The following is a 25,856-nucleotide window of genomic DNA, read 5'->3' on the forward strand; positions in this document are numbered from 1 at the left end:
ACCTAAACTTTTACAAATAACCGGATATGACGTCATCAAAGATATTTATTGAAAAAATGAAAAAAACCTCGGGATATCATTCCCAGGAACTCTCATGTAAAGTTCCATGAAGATCGGTCCAGTAGTTTACTCTGAATCGCTCTACACACACACACACACACACACACCACGACCCTCGTCTCGATCCCCCCTCTATGTTAAAACATTTAGTCAAAACTTGACTAAATTGAAAGCGGACAAACACTCAAGTCCTTAATGGCTTAAAACCGTAGGACTTTTAATATTAATTTTAAAGACTTGACTAAATGTAAACAAGTCGCGTAAGGCAAAATTACTACATTTAGCCAAGCTGTGGAACTCACAGAATGAAACTGAACGTAGTCCGCCGCTAGTGCAAAAGGCAGTGAAAGTGACGAGCCTGTTTGGCGCGGTAGCGGTTGCGCTGTGCTTCATAGCACGCTTTACTGTACCTCTCTTCGTTTTAAGTTTCTGAGCGTGTTTTTAATCCAAACATATCATATCTATATGTTTTTGGAATCAGGAACCGACAAGGAATAAGATGAAATAGTTTTTAAATCGATTTCGGAAATTTAATTTTGATCATAATTTTTATATTTTTAATTTTCAGAGCTTGTTTTTAATCCAAATATAACATATTTATATGTTTTTGGAATCAGAACATGATAAAGAATAAGATGAACGTAAATTTGGATCGTTTTATAAAAAATTTTTTTTTTTTACAATTTTCAGATTTTTAATGACCAAAGTCATTAATTAATTTTTAAGCCACCAAGCTGAAATGCAATACCGAAGTCCGGCCTTCGTCGAAGATTGCTTGGCCAAAATTTCAATCAATTTGATTGAAAAATGAGGGTGTGACAGTGCCGCCTCAACTTTTACAAAAAGCCGGATATGACGTCATCAAAGACATTTATCGAAAAAAAGAAAAAAACGTCCGGGGATATCATTCCCAGGAACTCTCATGTAAAATTTCATAAAGATTGGTCCAGTAGTTTAGTCTGAATCGCTCTACACACACACACGCACAGACAGACAGACACACACCACACCCTCGTCTCGATTCCCCCCTCTACGTTAAAACATTTAGTCAAAACTTGACTAAACGTAAAAAGGACAGGGGCCGAATGTATAGCCCCTCCATACTTTTAGGATTTCATAGCGCTGTGGAGCGCATAGCTATGAAACGCACTATAGAACTCAGCGGTCCGCATGCATGAGGTGAAATAGTGCCTGCCATAGCTAAGAGCGGCTCTATTTTTAACACGTAGATAGTGGAAGGGATTCCCCGTCATCCTGTGTCTCTGCGCATGCGTCAAGCTTTGTGATGCTTCGCGGCGGGTCAGTTGTACACCATTTGCCGCAGACAGTTTGGAAAGCCCGTCTCCTGATAAAACTTGGCTTTCGTGGTTTGGAAACTATATCCATTCCGGTACCCTCGCCATAAAGGTATAAGTCACTCTCTTGCTGGTTCTGCATGCTGTGTTTGATGTTATAAATTTCCGTATTATTATTATTATTATTATTATCATTATTACTTATGTACCGCGATCAGTTCGCCACACACATCTTGAAAAGATCCGCACGCGTAAAAACTGACCCAAAGTCAAGATAACCCGCAAATTCGGCGGCAATGCACCCTTTCGATTCGGCAGTTCGAGTTGCTCTTACAGTTCATCCGTGATTGCAAGAATGTCCTGCCGACGAAAGCGGAATTTTCTGTACAGTTCCACGTCGTCGTAACGATTCAGTGGATGTAGGCGGTCAAGAAAGATCCGGTTGCTTCTCAAATTCCTTCTCATCCTGAATCGGCATGAAAGCAGCCGCCATTTTAAACGCTCCAATAGCGGGTTTCATAACTCTTATTGGAAGGAGGGGCCTGCTATAACTTTATGGCCGACATAAGGCTCTATGCGCGGTCCATGCATTAGAAATAAGAGACTTTATGGAGTCCACAGACTTTATTGCAGTGACGTCATCAATTTAGGCTCCTATGGAGGGACTATGCATTGGCTTCCTGGGAAAGAGACCACAAAAACACGGAAATGTTGACGAACTGTGTGTGCACATCCTTGATCAAAGGGAAGTAAGCCCTTTGCTCATTCAGTGGAACACATCTTACATTTTACTGCCTTGTCTCCCTTGAAGCAAGCACAAATGGCCCACATAAATAACTCCCCGCTGTATTCATTTCAGCGGCTGCTGAATAATTGTACCTGCACGTCGAGGTTTTTTATTCTTCCTTATTTCTCATGTTTCAAAATTCTTCTGCTTGAATATAATCATGCAAATACACAGAATGGGGAAAAGGACAAAGGAGTAAAAATAACATTTATAAATAGTTAGTAAATCAACAACAAACAAACAAAACAAACAAACCTAAAATAAATAAAATTAAAATTAAATAAATTGGGAATTTTTAATTTTTAGCTGATTCAAGTGAATGCTTGGGGATGTAATTGAATAAAGTGTGTTCTCCGAGTCACTTCAGATAGTGAGATAAAACACTAAAACAAATAAAATTGAGAAACAAAAATTGAGATGACCAATGCCAATTCAAATATACATATATGAGTTGTTCTTTGCTACTGGTGACAAGTGGGGGTCAGCTCACACGGACGTATTTTTCAATACAGTCTAGGGGAGAAACTGGTCACAAAGCACCCAGTACATGCCAGAGAGATAGGAGAATCGGCACAATCAAAGAAAATACCAAAATCATTCAATAGATATGGAAATATTAAGATTTACTGTGAAAATGCTAGCAAAAATGGCGTCCAAAAACGGGAACGCACACTTGGTGCGTCTTTGAAGACTTACCTCCCGTTCTGTGTTCTTGATAATAGTCGTGTTTGTGCTGTTTTTGTTGAAATAGTATCTAATAAAACTGATGCAGTTCTTGAAATGTTGCAAATTATTGTTGTCTTTGTGAAATGCAAGAGTGTTCTGAGGCGTAATCTGCATACGGCTGATAACCCACATAGGGTACCCCACTTCGATCAGCGTATCACTCCAAATGAGCTTCATAGTAGAAAAGCAGATACACTACCAAAACACTGCATAACAGATCTACAAGACTGAGCCAGAATCATTGAAATTTACTTCCTGTATAAAATATTGCAATCAAATTTGCTCACGCCGTCCCACATGCAACGCAGGTTACCTTCGCCTTCGATTCAAAGTAACTCCACGCTAACTGAATTACCATCGAAACGCAGATAACAAACTGATTCGGAGATAACACGCCACACATTTATGATATTTTACACACAAATTTCAACTGTGTTGTTTCGCGATAAACAGCCATAAACAAACAAATGTGGCGCCGTCACGTCGCTTCGGAAGGAGAAACGCAGGTTACCAAGAGATTGTTTCCGATACCTGTCGGATTAAAATCATCGTTTTTCACGAATGAAGGCTCTTTGGCAGATCTGGTGAGTTGGAAACTGTCTATGAATGTTTCATTTAATGTCAAATGCGTACATTCTTGTCGATATTGTTACCTTTGGGCTCATAAATGAAGTCAATGGTCGTGTTTTCCTAAAGTGACTTTTGTCAGCATAGAACTTACTGTGCCTTGATCATTGACTGAGAAGAATCTTCCGATGACACTAGTTCATTTCACTACGCGGCTGCAGATCTGCAAGGAAACTTATGGCAGGGGAAATAAGCTTAACTGAAGACGAATAAGCGGAGTAACTGTTCTTCAACGGATTGCTCTCACTGATCTAAATATTTAGATCTTGTCGTCTGCTAGTCTGCTAGTAAGTAGTCTTCGGTCGTGTGAAAGTCACATCTATTTCGACTGTGTGCATCGATCCGTGTATAGAAATGTTGATCTTTGATGATTTGGCAACATAACTTCGCTAAATGTGCTTCGAGTGTATCTCCCCGTTAACCATTTGAAAACGTCTTTCAACAAGACCATGTTTCGACAGCCCAGACGGGGAGGATCCTCGATAGCTCACAGGGTATATAATGTTTTCCGCGGTTTTTTGAAGAATCCTTTCAAATTTGCTGTTGCAAAAGTACCCTATGACACGACTCAAGTGGCAAAGAACATTCTCTGCAATTCCTGTCTCAGTCTATGTAGCCGTTTCGGGTCCTATCGTCATCATACAAACATACACACAGACACACAAGAACCAGCTTTAAAAGTTAGATTATGTAAGAACCATGTGAACCAGTGATTTGTTCTTATGTACATCAGATACTACATTATTTCTGCTTTATGAAAAGCTATATTTCAAAAACAAATCTGGAGATTTGAATTTTGACCACTTTTTCCCCCTTTCTGTCACCAGTACTAAAGAACAACTCATATATATACATTGGAACCCCCCTTTCAAGTCCCCCCAATTTAACTCATTGTCTCCCAGGTACGGATATATCCGTACCCACTCATATGACTCTATCTGCCCTGGTACGGGTAATATCCGTACACACATGCAGTCACTTCAGTCGCTTTCTGTAACGTTGATCTAACGCCTGCATTTCAGCGTGCCGATACACAGTTTTCACACAGTTACTATAATTCTGAGTGACCTGCTGCAGCACAGCTGGTCTCGGCTACAAAAAAATGAGTCAACATAGGTGGGGTAGAAAGTGTTAGACGTTGTCCCTTCTAAGACCTTGCTTGTTCACATTTTCATAATCTCCGTTAGTTAGTTAGTTAGTTGTTGCTTTTTGGGTCCAGCGGACCATATAGACCAAATCAGGACCCCCATAATCTCTGTAAATTTACCTCAATTTTAATACTCCATTTTAAGACCCGATTTTTTTATAGATTTTGGGGGGTCTTAAAAGGGGGGTTCCACTGTATGTATTTATACATATGTGTATACATGAACTTACACTTTGAGTCAGGCATGTCGAGAACCTGCAGAGAGCTGAGGGAGACGGAGGATTCGAACCTGTACGTGTACTCCACCGCCCGGCTGAAGGGGAAGTGTTTGGACGTCCGTTTGGTGATCACAAGGGCATCGTTGAACAGATACAGGCCTAGCGTGGCTATCCTTTGGAAAACCCTGCAGGAAGCAGAACAAGGGAAGAATTGTTATTTGTGTCCAGAAGGGGAATGCAGAACTTTTGGCGCTGCGCAGCGAATTGCCTGGCAATTGTCAGCGTTAGGGTGGAACAGCCCCCCCCCCAAAAGCTTAATGTATTGTCTGGATTTTATAATGAAATTTCATTTATTGGATTCCATGAGAATCCCCATGAGCAATTCCGTGGTAAACCAGGGGCAGCCTGGTGTTTGGTAAAATAATTAACAGGTTTTGCAATTAAAGCTTTCAATCTTAAAACCGTTGGTAAATGTACATTTATTAGAGTTTTTAATCAAATGCTGTCACTCTGGTGGCCTATTGCAACAACACTACACTTTGACTCAGTTGTGCTTGGTTTCTGTGTTAATAGTGTGGTTGTGTTTCCTCTGTTTTGTCTCTACTGATTTCACATAAAAGAAGAGAAGGCAAAATACTCCAACATAAATGACAGCCTACCTGAGTTCCATAGCAACAGCATCAGCCTGCGGGGGTCGTAGATGCGCGACATCCAGGCGCTTGACAAGATAGCGGTTGGCTTCCAATAAAGCCTGTAAAAAGTCAGAAAAAAATGCCACATCAGGTGCATGAATCCTAAGTATCACCTTGCTAACTGGTCGTACATTCAAAAGCGCAGAATGTCACAGAATTTTGGGGTAACTCATATCAGACAGCTTTTCAGCAGAAGGCCAAACCTGATTATTTTTATTATGAAATAGTGTTTATATTTGTACCTGGTATGGACAGAAAGATAAAAAGAATGTTAAATCATGTATTGTCCATCGTATTTTAGAGAAAATTTCCCATGGAGAAGGATTTACTTTAAAATCACCAAGAATCGACTTACGCCAAAATTCTAGGACGACGATGATATGTAGTACCACCTTTGTCATACATCAGGGATGTCGTTAGGCGTCGGACATCGGACATAGACCGATTAAAAGGCTCAAATGTCCGATTCACATAGCCGCATTGCGGTCAGATGTCCTATCGTTTTCAACTGAGCCCGGTCATGGTCCGATAAGAACTCCATTCCTTCAGACAGCGCGAGATTTGATAATTTTCTTTTCGTGATAGTGCTGAAGTTTTTGGTCGTTTTTTAGCTTGTTTCTTTTTTGTGTGTGTCCTGTTTGAAACAAATGTAATAAAACAATATACGCACACACTGTTGGTGTATATACTGATATGTGTGTTTGCACATGATAATTTTGTGTTTTGCACACAATTATAATGTCCCATTAAAATGTCTGAAAGCAGTCAAATGTCCTATTGATGCCAAAGAGCTCAGGACATTTGTCCAACAGGTATAAATTTGTGGCAACATCCCTGACACATGTTTAATATGTCAGCAAGAACAAAAAACAGATGAGACAGACAGAAAACAAAAACACTGGGAAAAAAAATACAGGCATGCATGTACAATGTCCAGAGAAACAGCAAACTTACCGGACAGCTGATGATTCTTCTGGTCAGCTGTACCAGTTCCCTCTCTCTCTCCATCCGGGTACGACACTGAAATGAAATGCATTTAATTGTCATCTCAATGTTTGATAGGTTTTGTAACATGTTTGTGCAACATCGAACGCAGAAGAAGAAGAAGTAACATGTTTGTATTTTCCATTATTTTCATAACCACCTCGGGGGAAATGAAACAGCCATCACTCTGGAGGACAAAAACAATCTCTTAATTTAAAATAAAGTCGCTGTGATTTCCACATTCACTAGATTCCAAATATGAATGGATATGGTGCTCTTGACATTTAGTATTTTATCAATCCTGATCAGCATGTTTACATGCGTTCCATGGCATCACTCACACACACACACACACACATACACATACACACACACACACACACACACACACACACACACACACACACACACACACACACACACACACACACACACACACACACACACACACACACACACACACACACACACACACACACAATGTGAATGTATAAACTGACCACAACAAAAATCACCCTTTCATAAAGCACTGAGCTCAGCAAAAGCACGACACAGAAGTCGAAGGAAACCCTGAGCTTCTGTTCGTGCTTGCCAACTTTTGTTATTGCTGTTGTTGTCACTGATTTGATATTTTGACAAAAGGTTTTCAAATAGACCAGGAATAAAGACGATGGTGATGTATGTGTGTGCGTGTGTGTGTGAAAAGCGATTCCAAAAAAAATACTGGACAGATTGTTATGAAGCTTTGGATACAAATTTTTCCAGATGATATCCCCACTTTTTTTCTTTTTTTATCCAATAAATGTCTTTGATGACGTTATATCCGGCTTTTCGCAAATTTTGAGGCAGCACTGTGGCGACAGATTGACCAAATGTTTTGATATTGCTTCACCGGACTTGCTTTATTTTCTTACCTCCATCATCCCAGTATTCAAACGCGTGCGTGCCTGTGTGTGCGAGTGTGCAGACTAATTCCAAGAAAAATACTGAACAGATCTCCCTAAAACTTTGCATGCAAATCCTTCCAAATGATATCCCCACTATTTTCATTTCCTTACCTCCTTCATGCCGCTATTCAACTCGGTGAGTGTGGCAATGGCGCTGCAGAGATCCTGGCGATCAGCGTGAGTGCGAGGGGTGTGGAACTCAAACCAGTTCAGCAAGTTCACATATTCACCGATTCGTCTCACGGCAAGCAACAGCATCTCCTGTAACCTGGAATGACAGGCAACAAACATGTCATCGTGCAGCAAAAGGGACATAACAACGTCGTCTTGGAATTTTGGAGCAACTCGATTCTTTGCGATTTTGATGTTTTTGTGCTTTAGACTAAGTACTAAATCATTCTCAATGAGAAATATTCTCTGAAATATGATTGAAAATGCATGATTTAACATTCTTTTAGCTTTGTATCCATACCAGGAGCATTAAAAACACTATTTCATGATAAAAATAATTAGTTTTGTCCTTCTGAAAAGCTGTTTATGACGAGCTATGCCAAATTCCACGACGATGTCGGTATGATGATCATTTGGTTCTCAATACTAAACTTTGGTAAGAGTCAACAAAGACAACTTAAATCTGCATGAGTATGAATGATTTGGTAAATCAAATCATTAATAATTACATGAAAATATTTTTAAGTACAAAGTATTTACGTCAGCATTTTGGTCTCTGGCACTCGCTCGTGGCGCTCGAGGAAAGCGCGGAAGGTCGGTGACTGCTGCTTGCAGCGCTCGATGCTGCGCAGAATGACCTCGTAGTTGTTGGTGAAGTTGGTGTACACCCTCATCTTGGCGCAGAACTTGACGAAGATGTCGCCCAGACACGTGTGCTGGGGGTCCCAGTCCTCCAGGCGATTCTGTACATCTTCTGCCAGCTCCCTGAAGGAAAAATGAACTCCTCTGATTAGATACAGTGGAACCTCCCTTTAAAGTCTAAAAAATCAGGTCTGAAAAGGGGGGGGGAGTCTTAAAATGGGGGTACATTTACAGAGGTGATGAACATAAAGTCTGAGAAAACAAGGTCTGAAAAGGGGGGGGAGTCTTAAATTGGGGGTTCAACTGTATGTGCATTACACCCGGTAGTGCCTTGTGTGTGAACAAAACTTTTTGGCTCTATGAACAAACCGTGGAGGCATCCTATAGCAGGCAGCGCCACCTTATCCAAACATTACGGTACAAGAAGAACGAAGCAAAAAATGTAGATCTATTGGACAGAGGTATTGTTTGGGGCTTGAACAAAGATCGTTTTAGTCAGCAGTTTCTTGAATTTTACAAATTTGATATGATGGTTGCACCTTTTGGCTTTTTTAATGGGCTACTATGCCCGAGTCATTGCTTTCAATGGAAGCCTGGTTTTGTGTCTGTTAGTAAATATCCTTTCTGCACAATCATTAGCATAGTCATTGTTTGGAGTGGGTGAGGTCGAGAAGGGGTGCTAGAGGGAAGGGAAGAACCTGGACAGCAGTACTCTTGCTAAACAAATGTCATGATCAAAAACATCCATTACACATATATATATCAAGAAAAACATCACTCTTAAGAAAAGCAATATCTGGAAATATCGTGCGAGACTGCTCTTACCGGCTGAGTTTGAAGATGTTCATGATGTCTGTGAAGATGACCTGGATGTCTTGACCGCCAATCACTGCCCTGGAAGCAGAAAGAACACAACTTAGCTATCAAGTTATGCATACAAAGTGTGCCCTTATCATGACAATTAGACTCCCGATACTCGACAATTGTGTACAAGTCTAGTTTTTCTTCATAGGTTGTCATCATAATGAGAATTAAGTGCTATTCTTAATAACTGTCCAGAATGCAGTAAAGAATCTCAATCAAATGTGACCAGAGAGCAAATGACAAAACCAAGAGGAGTAAGCAGTGTAAATGTAGACACCATGACATGATAGCTACGTGGAACCAGTCTCCTGGCACGTAACTTGGACATTCATATCAATGTGTCCGATTTCCTGACCTACCCTTTCTTTTTCTCCTGACCCAAGAACTCCCCCCCCCCCCCCCCCCCTCCCCCCCTCAAAACAAACAAAAATTCAATCCACACAAAAAGGAACCAAACTATTGAATATCATGTTTTTGGCCTTGTCATCAAAAAAATGTCTTTTCTTTTGCCTGGACTTCAGATACTAGGTTCTGTGCATAGCTCTAAGTTGCTGTTGATTGTACTTTTAACGCTAACTTCTCCTTGTTATTTGACATAAAAATGTATAATTGTAGAATCCAAAAAAGTCGACTTCATTACTCTCACCTGTTTGAAGCCAGCGCTGACTTGAGGGGTTTGAGGTAGACATCTCTGATGGCCTGCAGTGTTCTCATGTACTCCTGTTCGCTGGCCTGGATCTCAAAAGCGATCGGCGTTCGTTTTTCGGGGTGGTCTGTGTACTGACCTGGGGTCTGTGAGGCACAAAAGACAAAAACAGTGAATCACATTTTAAACTGTTGTTGTTTTGTGTTTTTTGTTTGTTTTGGTGGAAATATATTTGAGACCTTTGAATAAAAAAGAAAAGGTGAACAAAATAATTTAAAAATGAGTTTTCCCTTTAAAAACAAAAGGATGCTGAACATAAAATCAGTATGTGCATGCTTTTTCCCCAACATAATGCTGACACATTTTTTAGCAATTTTTGATTCAACTATATCTCTAAGCAGGTGAAACTTTTATTTTTTGTTTTTTTTAACCTCAGTTGCATGCAGGTTTGCTACTACAATTTTAAATTTTTTTGTGTGTGTGTGGCTTGGAGCAAACCTTCTTCATAGGTCTTTTCTTTTCTCAGTCAAATGTGTACATTTTTAAATCAACAAACTTTATCAGTAAACTAATATGTTTAAATAAATAAATAAATAAAAATAATCATAACATAGATTTATTCCTAATGTTCAGCTCAGTTTAAGCAGGTGAAACATGATAACTATCAGCTCACCAGCCTCTGGGTCTTGGTCGCTCGCATGGTGCCAAACTTGGAGCTGAGCTCTTGCGTTTTCAGTGTGGTGGTTTTGAACTGTCGTCGCCTCTGATTGCGCTCTTCCTTTGTGGCCTTTTCCTCACCAGCATACTTGGACAGCTCCCCTGTGGACAATGTGGTTTCGAATAACTACAAATACAAACTGATTTAAGACACATTGTACTGTCAACAGCAGATTCTGAGGCATGATATGAAGGCCAATAGAGAATTTACACCAGAAAGACATCGTCCATCAACAACCGTCTTCTTACATCAAACCAACACATCCCTTTAAAACAATGATACCTGTACTGAACAGACACTTTCTCCTGGCCAGAAGTCAAAGCTCATCACAGGTATGAGAATGCCAGGGCCAGTATGCAAGACTCGAGGTAAGAGACTTTAGTCCGGGATAACAGGTGTACCCTCAATGGAGTTTATTTCTCTCTCTCTCTCTCTCTCTCTCTCTCTCTCTCTCTCTCTCTCTCTCTCTCTCTCTCTCTCTCTCTCTCTCTCTCTCTCTCTCTCTCTCTCTCTCTCTCTCTCTCTCTCTCTCTCTCTCTCCCTCTCTCTCTCCCTCTCTCTCTCTCACTCTCTTTCTCTCTCTCAAACAAAGACTCATTCTTACCTTCTTCTTCAGCAGAAGCTCTCATGTTGCCTTCCCCTTCCTCCTCTTCAGGGTCATGTTCCTCCTCCCCAACCTCCTCCTCCTCTTCCTCCCTGGATCGCTCACGTGAAGCCTGGCGTCTGGACGACATGCTTGACCGGCTGGCTTGCAGGCTGTCCTGTTCCTCGTCATGCTCCGTTACAGAGGTCAGTGTCTACACATTTGAGATAATACAAGATTTTTTTATTTTGCTAGTTTTGAAAACAGCGGTTGTGTATTTCATTAGCGCATTCATATCAGGGAGTGTCTGCACATTTGAGATAATACAAGATTTTTTTATTTTGCTAAGTTTGAAAACAGCGGTTGTGTATTTCATTAGCGCATTCATATCAGGGAGTGTCTGCACATTTTGAGATAATACAAGATTTTTTTATTTTGCTAGTTTTGAAAACAGCGGTTGTGTATTTCATTAGCGCATTCATATCAGGGAGTGTCTGCACATTTGAGATAATACAAGATTTTTTTATTTTGCTAAGTTTGAAAACAGCGGTTGTGTATTTCATTAGCGCATTCATATCAGGGAGAAAAAAACACCATCAAAATCATTAAGAACTCAAAAAAATATTCATAGTACAGTGGAACCCCCCTTTTAAGACCCCCAGTTTATCATGTCAGGGAGAGAAAAACACCATCAGAATCATTAAAGAACTGAAAATAATATCATCCACAGTAGAGTGAACCCCCCTTTTTAGAAACCCCCGCCTACCAACCCCCACCCCAAGTCTTAAGACCTCCCCTGGCCCCTTACTTGTTTAGATTTTACATTCATAATCTCTCTAAATTTACCTCCATTTAGAGACACACCCTCCCGTTTCTTTCACCTCCACTTAGAGACACACCCTCCCGTTTCTTTCACCTCCATTTAGAGACACACCCTCCCGTTTCCTTCACCTCCACTTAGAGACACACCCTCCCGTTTCTTTCACCTCCACTTAGAGACATACCCTCCCGTTTCTTTCACCTCCACTTAGAGACACACCCTCCCGTTTCTTTCACCTCCACTTAGAGACACACCCTCCCGTTTCTTTCACCTCCATTTAGAGACACACCCTCCCGTTTCTTTCACCTCCACTTAGAGACACACCCTCCCGTTTCTTTCACCTCCACTTAGAGACACACCCTCCCGTTTCTTTCCCCTCCACTTAGAGACACACCCTCCCATTTCTTTCACCTCCATTTAGAGACACACTCTCCCGTTTCTTTCACCTCCACTTAGAGACACACCCTCCCGTTTCCTTCACCTCCATTTAGAGACACACCCTCCCGTTTCTTTCACCTCCACTTAGAGACACACCCTCCCGTTTCTTTCACCTCCACTTAGAGACACACCCTCCCGTTTCTTTCACCCCACTTAGAGACACACCCTCCTGTTTCCTTCACCTCCACTTAGAGACACACCCTCCCGTTTCTTTCACCTCCACTTAGAGACACACCCTCCCGTTTCTTTCACCTCCACTTAGAGACACACCCTCCCGTTTCCTTCACCTCCACTTAGAGACACACCCTCCCGTTTCTTTCACCTCCATTTAGAGACACACCCTCCCGTTTCTTTCACCTCCACTTAGAGACACACCCTCCTGTTTCTTTTACCTCCATTTAGAGACACACCCTCCCGTTTCCTTCACCTCCACTTAGACACACCCTCCCGTTTCTTTCACCTCCATTTAGAGACACACCCTCCCGTTTCTTTCACCTCCATTTAGAGACACACCCTCCCGTTTCTTTCACCTCCATTTAGAGACACACCCTCCCGTTTCTTTCACCTCCATTTAGAGACACACCCTCCCGTTTCTTTCACCTCCATTTAGAGACACACCCTCCCGTTTCTTTCAAGATTTTTGGAGGTCTTAATAGGGGGTCGCACTGTATTTCATTTGCACATTCGTATCAGGGGTAAAAACTCAGAATAAATTGGGCAAAGTCGACTTCCCAAAGTCAGCTTCACAAAGCTTTGGCTCTGAATTTTCGGTAAAATGGCTTTGCAAAGTCTTCGCTCAGTCTACTTGGGGCTCAATCAAGGAAGACGTTAACGTAAGCTGAGATTCTTATTTCACACACAAACTTGACTACACTTTTTATCTCAATGTTACAGATATGAGCAAGATCTAGATCAGCACTTTTCAGGACCTGTACGGGAACGAGTACGGGTAACGTCATCAAATTTCAAATTTTAGAAATAAATTTTCATTTAATTAATACTTACCCAACTCACAAATAGCAATTAACGCTGGTAACGCTGTACGCGTCCCCTTGGTAACAAGGAAGGCGCCTCTAAAAAAAGAGTGACAGAGACCCGTAAGGGTGTCAAAGTCAGCCCGGAAACGAGGCCCCTTCCGTATGCGCGCGCATACGCCGCCATCTTATCATTCGAAACGAAGCCCAACTCACTCTTTTTTAGACCCCAGTACCAACCACAGCGGGGAGGTGGGAGGGAATAAACGTTGTGAGTTGGGTAAGTATTAATTAAATGAAAATTTATTTCTAAAATTTGAAATTAAATTACATCCTTTACCCAACTCACAAATAGCAGATTGCTACTATAGGTGGCGGGACTTACCAAAATTCAATGAAGAATGACTTGTCCTGCGGCTACCATGGCAGGTAGCGCAAAACTGCCATCCTGACGCAGAGAGGAGATGTCCCTGAGGTAATAGTTCACGAAAACATCCTCAGATCTCCAATAGGCTGCCTCCAAAACTTCGGCCAAGCGGCCTGAACGGAGCACAGCCACCGAGGAGGCCCATGCCCTAGCCTCATGAGTCCTTGCTGAAGTCAGGGGAAGAACAGCCCTAACTTCGCCAGACTGAATATGCCACCAGGCGTAAGCATGCCTGATCAAAGTGGAGACCCACTTGGTTAAAGTCACTTTCGCGATGTCTTTACTCCTTGCCGTATTAAGCGAAATGAAAAGCAATTTTTGACTTTCAGAACGAATGGACTGAGTTCGAGACAGGTAACTGCTAAGCGTTCTAACCGGACAGTTAACGATATCTGGGTCTCCAGGAGCAAGAATGTTGCTCAAGGCAGGAATGTTAATGACAGGCGAAATTTGGCCCGGTTTCTGATTTTTAGCTAAAAATTCTGGCCTGAATTTGAGCGAAATAGAACCATCTTTACCGGTTGAGATATCCTTAGCTAAGCCGGAAAAGGCATGAACTTCACTACCTCTACGAGATGTAGCAAGCAAAGTAAGAAAAACTGCCTTGCGCGTCAGATTAACCAAGCTGGTTGTATGAATAGGTTCGAACTCGTTAGAAGCCAAGTAACGCAAAACAAGTAACAAATCCCAGGCAGGGAGCGGAGATTTCTCGCGCGCGGCCTTAAGGGAGGCACCCTTAATAACGCTGGAGACGACCCCATCAAGAGATATCCTATGACCCAGTTGTCGTAGCGTTGAAGAAATAGCGGACCTTCGCACACGAAGGGAAGATGCTGACCCCCCCTGCCCTGCTAGCCAAGCCAAATGATTGGCTACCTGCATAGATCTAGGTGCCAAGGGCTTAACTCTGTTCAACGGACAACATGGCGGACGAAGGTTTGTCAACAACCTTCAGACATTTATCAATCCCCGAACCAGAAAGAGAAGAAGCGGCCTTTCCAGCACTCTCCCTTCTAGAAGAGGACTTAGACGAAGCTAAACTAGCAGTAGGAGAAGTAGTAGCCGAAGCCTGTCTCGAACTAGTCTTAGGCTTGACGTTATCCGCCATGGTAAAGCAAACTCACGAAAAAATTCTTCTTCTAGAAAATTTCATAAGTTCACAAACATGCGACAAAATGTCGCCAAAGTTTACAAAAACAAGAAATCTCTCACCCAATAACGGCAAGGATGCAGACCCAGCTAGGCGGCAGACCAAGGGGTAGAAGCCAAAGTCAGAAGACCAAGCAACAAGACTGAAAACAGTCGGAGCGTACAGTAAAGCGACCAGTCCTGTTGGGCGCTGAGATGAGAATGATAAGATGGCGGCGTATGCGCGCGCATACGGAAGGAGCCTCGTTTCCGGGCTGGCTTTGACACCCTTACGGGTCTCTGTCACTCTTTTTTTTTTTTAGAGGCGCCTTCCTTGTTACCAAGGGGACGCGTACAGCGTTACCAGCACTGAACTAGAGTTAATTGCTATTTGTGAGTTGGGTAAAGGATGTAATTTAATCTAGTTTTTACGTCACGCGTTTGCCAAGATCTGCAGTCTTGGTGGGAGCAAAACAACATATGCATTTGGAACATTGAAAAAAAAAGTGAGTCACGGGTGACGCTATATCTACACGTACACGTACAGGTCTTTGTTATACGTTCGACCATCTAGAACACTGTATTAAGCCAAACAAGGACCCAACAACCATTCTGAGAACAGCAAATGTACCGGCTGTCTGGAGATCATTCCATTTTGCTCTCCTGAACTAGACTTCTGCAGTAGGAATCGGCCCAAGAATTCCACAGGGTTGATTACCTGAGAAAAGAAAGAATAATATCATGTAAACACAAGTTGAATTTTCTTTGGCAGGCACCAAACAATTTAAACACTTTTTTTTTTTAAATAAGCACCAGCATGCTAACTTATACATGAAGGTATCTTCTATTCTACGTAAAGAATTAAGGCAGCTTTGACAGGAATAAGGCAAATGCGTTACCTCTCTTACTTTATCTCTCCCTTTCTCATGTGTCTGTCAGTCAGTCTCAAACATGAAGAAAGATCACTGGAACACATCTGCCTATTTTTCCTTGTCTGTGTAATCGTGTGCCCGAAGCACAAGAATCCCCTCTGGAGGCAAAGCCAGTCAAACAGGATTTAGATTTTAGAGCTAACTTAACAGCCCTATAACTGTTATGGGTACGCCAAGGTTCCCAAAGAGCATACCAGGAGATAACAGCAGTCGGACACCATCACAAACAGTTCTACACAATTGACAGGTGTCTAACCGGTGACGTACAAGAAACGTCGAGCTACTATAAAAAGCCAGCGCTCCTTCGCCGGCAGACAACTCTGTCAGTGCAGAGACGCTGCTGCGAAGGGAGACTAATGCGTCACCCCATCACATCTGAATGTGACAGAATTACACAGAGCACAGGTAGTCAAAGTACTTACATCTTTCTGATCTCCTAGGGACTTGAGGCCCTCTGTTAACAATTGTCTGATGTCATGAACAGGTAGTCAAAGTACTTACATCTTTCTGATCTCCTAGGGACTTGAGGCCCTCTGTTAGCACCTGTGTGATGTCATGGACTCCCTGTATGTCCGTCTGCTTCAGCACGTCAAATATCACCTGGCCTGAGGGTGCAAGACAGTCATTTGATCAATCCATCAATAAACTTCAAAACGTTTGCAAGATCAACTCTCCAGCACGGAGTTGTAGCTCAGTTGTAACTGTCATGAATTAAACGTTCCAAGAAGCTACCATCCTTGTTTTTGTTTTATTTTGTTTTTACTCAAGCACATTAACAAATAATCAAAAATAAATTGCAGTGCTTTTGCTCCCTCGCCTTTTCATCTTAGTATCAAGAAGTAAACAAGACAGATAAACAATCTAAACCTGCCTGCTTTAAAGTTGATCAACATTCAAACAAAGAAACACTTGTTTTGGTTTAAAATCAACAAAGGAATGTACCACAGTACAAAGAATGACGATCTTGCCAAGGACAAATCACTTCAGCTAACCCCCATGCAGTCCTTCAGCAATGAGAGTGAATAAGTACATGTAGTCCAAATTGCTTTACATACTCAAATACAGCTGCTGAAAAACATATACAGTGCCAACAGCACTTCTGAAAGTAAGTCACCACTGCGACAGTTTGCATACTTTCGCTGCATAAATTATTTTTAAAAATACCGGTGAGATGACTCAAAATACTTTTATCTGCATAAATCATGAAAAAATATCAGTCAGATCAATCAATCAATCAATATGAGGCTTATATCGCACGTATTCCGTGGGTACAGTCCTAAGCGCAGGGATTTATTTTTTCATTTTTTATTTTTTTTATTTATGCAATGAGCGCTTCTGCTGGAAACACGCTTCTGCGGGTTTACCGCTAGGTGGCGCACGAGAATCAGGCCTGTGCTCCAGCGGCGCGCCCGCAATTTCGCTTCGCTGCGGAAGGGTAACACAGTCGTGTCACTGACCGGGACACAGCGGCAGAGATAATATTTTGCGGAAGAATGCCGAACAAGTGTTGTGTAGTGAACTGCAATAAAGCAAAGGGATTTAAGTTTTCCAAAGATGTTGAGAGGAGAAAGCGATGGATGGTTAGCAGGCCACAGTCATATTGTCTGTGTGCTTTGCGCTTTGCAACTTCAGGAACAACGTCAGTCGTGTCTAAACATGCATAATGTTTGTTCTTGTTCTTTTAGTCAAATCCAAAGCTATTTTGTTTTATGCAGGCATGCTCACACTGAGGTAGACGTGTCCTAACTTGATATGAATGCGTACTTTTCTTTCTACAAGTACTGCATAATACTACAGTCATTTGTGTTTTCTTGAGAAAATCATAAACTTTTTTTTCACATCTGTTTCTAAAGGCATCTGGGATAGTGGTATTCACCTGAACATCATAGGGCACAAATAAGCCCTGTTGCACTTTTTTGTTCACTGGTTATATGAATGCAGCTGTGGATCAATGTATTAGTGATACTAATGGGTAAATTCCAAAATTCATTATCCGATTTGAGTAAAGACCAGTGATGGTGCTAGTATTTTTTCAAACAGGTACGCAAACTTTAATGATGCAAACAGTCCAGAAAAAAACGGTAGGCAGGTCGTTGGAACCAGTAAGAGTCCAACTCAGAGTACTGATTTTATTTTTTAACCAGCGAAAAAAAAACCTGGTAGTTCTAAAAATCAACCTCGTCGGTCATACCGGCAGCCAATTTTGTTCCGGTATTTTCTCGTTTCAACCGGTAAAATACCGGTAATTAGCGGTTAACGCCAATACTGAAAGACATGAGCAGAGGTTATTTAGTATATCACTATATGTGTGAGTGTGCTATAATATATGTGTGACTGTTCACAGTTCAGTGTACACTGAACTGTGAACAGTCACACATATATTATAGCGTGTGCTCATCTATGCAGGTGTGAGCCATTGTGACTGACCAAATATCTGCTGCTAGCTGGAACTGTTTAGTTTGTGGTCACCACCACAGAGCCATAGTACCTGGAATGTCTGTGTTTAGTCAGTATGTGATATGGCAGGCTTGAATCTGTTTGCCAAGATATATTTCATATACTGAGTGTTGTATAATGGTGCACATCACTGTTGTTCACTTTTTGTGCTGGTCTGTGTGTTTTGTTTAACTGTTGGTTATTACTGTACAAGTGATTAATCAACTGAAACTTTACACTTACATTTGTCTGTGTGTACAGTTTATTTTATGCATTGATTTTGTGAGCAGTGAATACTGAGTCTTGTGCGTGTGCTTATTTAGTTTTTTATATGCATCAGTGAGTGAGAGTTAAGCCTACTCTATGAATCAGTACATCTTCAGTGCTCATTCTTGCAAGATTACAAGGAGATATTAGCTATACAGTAGTTCATTCAATGCTCAAATTAAGATCAAAGTGATTCTTCACAGATTAATATATTCTGCCAAATAGCACTACACAGTCTTAGCAATCTGATTCTGAATTCATAAACTCAAATTTTTTTTAAACAATTGCAAAATGATTGACAGTGTGTTATGCATCCTCCTGATATTTCATATACAGCTAATGGATAAAGTTGAATTGACCGATCAAGTTCAGATAATAATTTTATCTTTTGCTGCAAACTGCAAAAAATATTATATTATCAGAAGTCTGCCCAAACACAAAATGCCATCCATGCATTGCACAATTCTTTGTTCATTTATCACTCTCATCACACACAGACATTCACCAATTCGTTCAGGCATATATATGACACTTTATTCATCACACAGTGACACAAGTAAACCATGAACAACTGAAACTAACCTGACCTGCAACAACTCTTAAATTTAAAGAATAGGGGTTAAAAATCAAGAGTCTGCGAAACCCGGCAAATGCAGTTGGCAGCCCAGAGATCCCTAAGTACCTCTCCCAAAGATGGTACTTACAGTTTCAAGCTGTTTGGACAACTTCTTTGAATGTGTGATTGTATAGTGGTTTTTTTTGGGAAACTTAAAGGTAGCCTCGTCAGGGGACAACTATTTAAATCCATATCCTTATCATTTTGTTTCTCGATTGAGAATAATCATTTATAGATGACTATTACTCATTTCCCTTGTTGGTGTGTACTTGTATGTACTGGTGGTTGATTATCCAAATATCCTCTCAGTGATTGAGGCTTATGTGAGGCTCAGTGATTGTAAATTTCTCTGTTCCTTTAACGGGTTTATCCGGTATTTTTATGTGTACTAATGGAACAGGTAGATGTGGGGAGTGATGTAGTTGTTTGTTCAGCCCATCCCATAGAACTCCAACCTGAAATCACACAATGGGTATGAAATTAATGTGTGCATATTTAAATGTTCATATGTAAACTCTACAAGCAGTAGAGCTAATAAATATAAACTAAATATAGCTGAATATTCAAAATATTGTCTTCTGTTATTTATGTTCTGGGACAGTCCAACCCCCCTCACCCCCCCCCCTCACCCCCCAATAAAAAAAACCAATTTCTCAATGCATCACTGGGCCATGACAATGACTCAATGACTATAACTAAGTAATTAAGTTGACAAGTCTGATTTTCACAATTTTAATTCTAATTATGATTTTTTTTGTGTAGCAACGTGTCTGTATCTGCATTACATTTTAATTTAAACTAAGTCTTATCACACAGTGGAGGGAACATGACAGCTGATCGGTGGGAAGTGGAGTGGGAGAATATTTCACGAACGTCTCAAAACATGCCTACTCAGTCAGCACAAGAGTCAAGAGTGCCACTATCATAGTAATCTGGGCTAAATTTTAAACAAGAACCTTTAATTTTTTCCGCAGTAATTTTCTCCAAACTAAGCCCAAAATAAAGGCTACAAAACCGTGCCGACGTCAGTCTCAGTCAGTTTCGGCGATCACAAACTGACACACACTTGACAGAAATCACTGAACTTCAGTCTGAAGCAACTTTGAACTCACCTTTCAACCAAATCTGCTTTCCGACCCGAAGTTCGTGCATCCCGCTATCGCAGTTCAGCTTTCAACTCGGACAAAGTCCAGGTACCATACGGCCTCGACATGTTTTGATGCGAAAAAAGTAAGAAGTGTCGAACTGAGCGTGGAGTGAACGAGTCCAAAGCGAAAGCGTAGATAGCAGACAGGCGGAAGTAAAAGCGAGTCCTGGTATTCGCGCGCCCCCAGCGGCGAAGTACCGAAGAGTTATCCTTCTTTGCCTAGCAGAAGCGCTCATTTATATCGCGCACATATTCAAGGCGCAGGGATTTATTTATGCCGTGTGAGATGGAATGTTTTTACACAATACATCACGCATTCACATCGGCCAGCAGATCGCAGCCATTTCGGCGCATATCCTACTTTTCACGGCCTATTATTCCAAGTCACACGGGTATTTTGGTGGACATTTTTATCTATGCCTATACAATTTTGCCAGGAAAGACCCTTTTGTCAATCGTGGGATCTTTAACGTGCACACCCCAATGTAGTGTACACGAAGGGACCTCGGTTTTTCGTCTCATCTGAAAGACTAGCACTTGAACCCATCACCTAGGTTAGGAAAGGGGGGAGAAAATTGCTAACGCCCTGACCCAGGGTCGAACTCGCAACCTCTCGCTTCCGAGCGCAACTGCGTTACCACTCGGCCACCCAGTCCACTCAATGAGATGACTCAATACTTTCTCTGTATTAACTATGAAAACATATAAGGGAGATGACTCGCAATACTTTCTCTCCAAAATTTACGAAAAAAAATAAGTGAGATGACTGTCTCACCGGTGAGCTGTGACACAATGTCGCGGTGAGTTTTCTCGAAGAAGGGCGCCAGCTGCTCGTGCGTGCGTTGCATAGCCTCCTGGGCCTGGTCAGCCACGTTGGCCCACACCTGCAGCTTGCTGGTGCAGAAGTACACCTCCGGGGGAGACTTCTTGTCGTAGTCCAGCAACCATGCAGAGTTTACTGAAAACACAGGATGGGGTAATTGGTCATGATACAGATCGAGAGAAGCCAGTTGATATTCATTGGGCGAACTACAACTTGCGAAGTCTACTTCATGAAACTTGATGCACAAAGCTTTGGCACTGGCACCCGAAGTTAACTTTGGGCTCAATTTAAGCATCGGTAGTCTCTCTGTTATGGATTGTCACGATCGGGTGACAGAGACCAAGAAAGTGCAACTCAGTGGAGTGCCTGTTCTTGGTCGAATGGATGATAGAAAGCGCCTGTGCGTGATATTGGACACAGCAGAGTTTTTGCTGACAGTGCTCCCGAGCACGGATGTTTTGAAACGCACGAGCTTCACAGTGCGGGTTTCTGCTGTCATAGGGCTGACGGTTTTTTTTCGCTGACAGGGATTGAGTTTCTCGTGTCTTTTTCCTGCTTGGGGAGGCAGAATCGTGTATAGCTGGACTGGTTTGGTGACAAGGTCAGTCACGTGTATTTGGCTAGGTGGTCTGTCAGAGACTCAAGGACGACACACTTGACACCCAGCGGAAGGAGGGGAAGGACCTAATACACAGTTTCTAGAGTATGATGGTTTTTCACCGAGTATCATATTCGGCACTCTAGGGGAACTTCCACAAGTTATTCCTTTCCTCTGCCACGTATTTTGCTGAGGACAAGTCGTCACATTTCCTTCGTCGGCGATGGCTTTCGCATAAGGATTCGACAAGGGGTTCTGGACGTTTTGGGTCACTGTTGACGAACAGAGACTGTTCCAGGGAGGAGGCGGACTTTGCTTCCATTGAGAGTTACAATCATAGGCTTTTGAGGTAATAAATCATTATTTAACGCTGTTGATGAGTCTGTGTTGTGGAATGAAATACTCTCTGTTGTTCTTTCCAGGTTAGCGCATAATTTACTCTCTGTGACGCTAAAATACTAATCTGTATATGGTTTTTGCAGATAGGGAGAGAAGGACGGAAAATGGCTGTTTTGTTGTTGTAAAAAGTCAGTTTTGTGCAGGCCCACGTGCTCGATGAGATATTTAAAGATGACATGTTTTAAGGTGGTGGGTGAGGGGTAGCTGACATGTTTAGTGCACCGATGCTTTCTGTTTGCAGCCTTCCTTCGTTTCGTTCGTTCGTTTCGTTCGTTCGTTACGTACCTGTAACATCTGCACGGCTGACTCTGGCGGGAACTGTTGAGGCTACGCTAACCAGGAGACCGGCTAACCAGCGGACCGGCTAACCAGCGAACCGGCTAACCAGCGGACCGGCTAACCAGCGGACCGGCTAACCAGCGGACCGGCTAACCAGCGAACCGACTAACCAGCATACCGGCTAAGCAGCAGCAGCAGAGATAAAGCTAAGTGCACCATGTCGTACGCACCCCGTTGACCACCGTTGTCTTTTCGTATCTATGATTTCATTGGAGTAGGGACAACGTGGGGTGTGGACACCTGCACGAACTAGAGCTTTTCGAACAGAACATTCTCATTTCGACTGTATTTACACGGGTTCAGCGTGTTACTATAATTTTCTACATAGTACTGGCATTTTGTCAGTGAACACTGGTTTTTTACGTGTTGAGAACGTAAAAGGAACATATTTTGAGTGAAGGCTCGAGGGAGGTGGAGAGTTTATACATAAACAGGCGTCTGAAACTTATACTTTTGTTGACTCTATTTAATTGTATGACTGCGAGAGTGGATCGTGGTGTGGTTAGTTAATTAGTAGTAATTAACCGGTTCATAATCACCTTAAGTGATATATTGAAACGTGACACATGGGGGCCAAGCCGGGATGAACTCAGTTAATTTCCAACTGATAAAGACCCACCAATTAAGGATAACTAAGAGCAGATAATCTCGTCAGTGCTCGACTTATTTTCTGCTTGGTGCTACCCTTTTTTGTATAGTTTTGATCATATACCACACCTTAAGCGATTCACATCTTGCAGGAAATGTAAATTGTAATTTGTAAGCTATTGTATGCGCTAACTGTGATTACTTCCCTTTCCTTTGTTTGTGAATCTTTGTTGTTGTACGTTCAGAGTTTTTCCGTTGCAGAGAGCTGAGCGGGGTTAGCGGATTTGTTATTCGTTTTACTCAGTTTTCTCTACATTGTTGTTTCGCATTCTGTAACAGGTTACATTTCTACCGTCTTGTTGTACTTGGATTTTTCTCCATATTTTGACTTTGTTGGAATTTTGGGGGGGGAAGGGTCCGAGGACTTCTGTCCTAACCAAGGCTGTGGGAGACACTCTGTTTCACCGCAAAAAGCAGCCGATAAAGTAGGTCACGGCTGTGGGAAACACTTTGTTTCACCGCAAAAAGCAGCCGATAAAGTAGGCTACGCGATTTGTTCTACACCGTTTGGATTTTTCTTCTGCATTTTCCGGTTGCTGGATTTTTGTATCCATTTCATCACCGCGTGTTCTAGCTATAGCTGCGTTAGACTTACTTTGGTAATAAAGCTTTGCTAAAACTAACCATGGCTACAGGGGGATCTCCTACGAGGAGAATAACTTTCGAGACTCCTGGCAGCGAGCAACCGACTGAGCGAGACGCACGCGTTAGAGCCCGAAGCGTTCTAAAACGCTTAGAAGTAGAACGGAAGGAAGAATTTGAGCGACTGACAAGAAAAGAAGAACGTGACCGACAGGACAAGAAGGACGAACTTGACAGACAAGAAAGGGAACGACAGGCTGAACGACAGGCCGAACGTGACCGACAGGACAAGAAAGAGAAAGACGAACTTGACAGACAAGAAAGGGAACGACAGGCAGAACGTGACAGACAGGAAAGGAAAGACGAACGTGAGAGACAGGAACGACAAGAAGAACGTGACCGACAGGATAAGAAGGACGAACTTGACAGACAAGAAAGGGAACGACAGGCAGAACGACAGGCTGAACGAGACAGACAGGAAAGGAAAGAAGAACGTGACAGACAGGAAAAGAAAGACGAACTTGACAGACAAGAAAGGGAACGACAGGCAGAACGAGACAGACAGGAAAGGAAAGACGAACTTGACAGACAAGAAAGAGAACGAGACAGACAAGAAAAGAAAGACGAGCTTGAGAGACAGGAACGACAGGCCGAGCGTGACAGACAGGAACGGAAAGAGAAAGAGCAGGCGGATCGCGATCTCCAGCTAGAGCTAGCTAGGCTACAGGCCGAGAAGGGTACGCTTACTCAGGCTAGCGCGCCGACGTTTGTTGCCGACCGTACGAGACTGCCGACGTTCGACGATGACAAGGACGAGCTCGACGATTTTTTACGCCAGTTTGAGCGCATTGCATCCGACCAGAAGTGGGAAGAGGCCACGTGGGCTAGCCGCCTTAGCACCTGCTTGAAAGGACGCGCATTGCAGCTCTACAACGCTTTGGAGGACGACGAGGCGAGAAACTATCAGGCACTAAAGAAGGCATTACTCCAGCGCTTCAACCTGACTGCGGAAGCCTACCGACGTCGTCTGCGTAACAGCAAGAGACTGAGCGGCGAGCTGAGTCATCAGTTTGTGGCACGCCTTAATCTCTACCTGCGGCGCTGGGTAGAGATGGCCGAAAAGGACTGGACCGTCAACGACCTTGCCGACCTCATTGTCATGGAACAACTGATGTCCAGCCTGCGACCTGAGGTGGTGACCTTCGTGCAGGAACACCAGCCAAAGACTACTCAGGAGGCAGCCGACTGGATCAGAGTGCACGAGGACGCCCAGGCGATCTCCGGCAAATCTTCAGGCTCACGGCCGGGAAAATCGGGAAATTCGGGTTCTTCAGGACCCAAGGACGGGAAGGACGATCAGGGACGTCACGAGCTCATGCACCATCCCACAACTCTGCGTTCCGTGCTCCAGGAAACATTTCCAGCCCCACTGCAACGTCTACGTTAACGGAGTGAAGGGCGAAGGTCTGCGGGACACAGGGGCAGACATGATAGTGGTTCGGGCGAGTCTAGTTCCAGCTATGGCCTACACAGGAGACAGCATCAGGGTGAGAATGGCCGAGGCATCTCACGCTTACGACTTGAACACGGCAGTGATCAAGGTCGTAACCCCGTTGTTCACGGGGACCATTGTGGCCGTCGTCATGGACGATCCTCCATGCGACCTGCTCATTGGAAACCGGGTTCAGTTTGTGGACGGCGTCACCAGGGAGGTTCCCGTTTATCGGTCTCCCGACGTCATTTCAGTGCTCACGCGGGCACAGGCGGAGCGAGAGGACAAACCTCTCAAACCCCTACCTGCTGCACGAGCTGCCCTGGGGAACGTGACCCCCGCGCTTCTCGCGAAGGCTCAGGATTCTGACCCGACCTTAGCTACTCCTCGGGAGCATGCGAAGTCGGGGAAGGTGAAGCTGAGCGGGAAGCATGGGAGGTCAAGGTTCCTCAGGGACAAGAAGTTGCTCTACCGTGAGTTCAGCAACCAAGAAGGTACATTCAAACAGGTTGTCGTGCCTCGCGAGTTTCGCGAGGGTGTCATGGCAACGGCACACGACTCGATTCTGGGAGGTCATCTTGGTACCAAGAAGACCACGGATCGTGTCTGGCGCCACTTTTACTGGCCAGGCATCTGCACGGATGTCCGACGTTTCTGTGCGTCCTGCGATAAGTGCCAGAAGG

General features: G+C 43.0%; 1 protein-coding gene and 1 long non-coding RNA gene across 2 annotated transcripts in view; both read right to left on the reverse strand.

The window, feature by feature from the left end:
* Positions 1-4,872: 4,872 nt before the first annotated feature.
* LOC138962616 (epithelial cell-transforming sequence 2 oncogene-like) overlaps positions 4,873-25,856 on the reverse strand; it is a gene marked incomplete at its 3' end in the record, with an annotated part of 36,736 nt that continues 15,752 nt past the window's right edge. The window contains 12 exon segments of the mRNA XM_070334500.1: positions 4,873-5,045; positions 5,520-5,611; positions 6,507-6,572; positions 7,595-7,751; positions 8,195-8,419; positions 9,122-9,190; positions 9,807-9,952; positions 10,480-10,625; positions 11,129-11,321; positions 15,526-15,612; positions 16,328-16,431; positions 21,068-21,250. Coding sequence (XP_070190601.1) covers positions 4,873-5,045; positions 5,520-5,611; positions 6,507-6,572; positions 7,595-7,751; positions 8,195-8,419; positions 9,122-9,190; positions 9,807-9,952; positions 10,480-10,625; positions 11,129-11,321; positions 15,526-15,612; positions 16,328-16,431; positions 21,068-21,250 — 1,641 coding nt within the window.
* Positions 19,042-20,869, reverse strand: LOC138962629 (uncharacterized). Its single transcript, XR_011454565.1, has 2 exons — positions 20,258-20,869; positions 19,042-19,600 (listed from the first exon to the last, which is right to left on the reverse strand). It is a non-coding gene; the product is annotated as an uncharacterized lncRNA (long non-coding RNA).

Source organism: Littorina saxatilis, linkage group LG3 (assembly GCF_037325665.1).
Source record: "Littorina saxatilis isolate snail1 linkage group LG3, US_GU_Lsax_2.0, whole genome shotgun sequence".
Lineage (NCBI taxonomy): Eukaryota > Metazoa > Mollusca > Gastropoda > Littorinimorpha > Littorinidae > Littorina > Littorina saxatilis.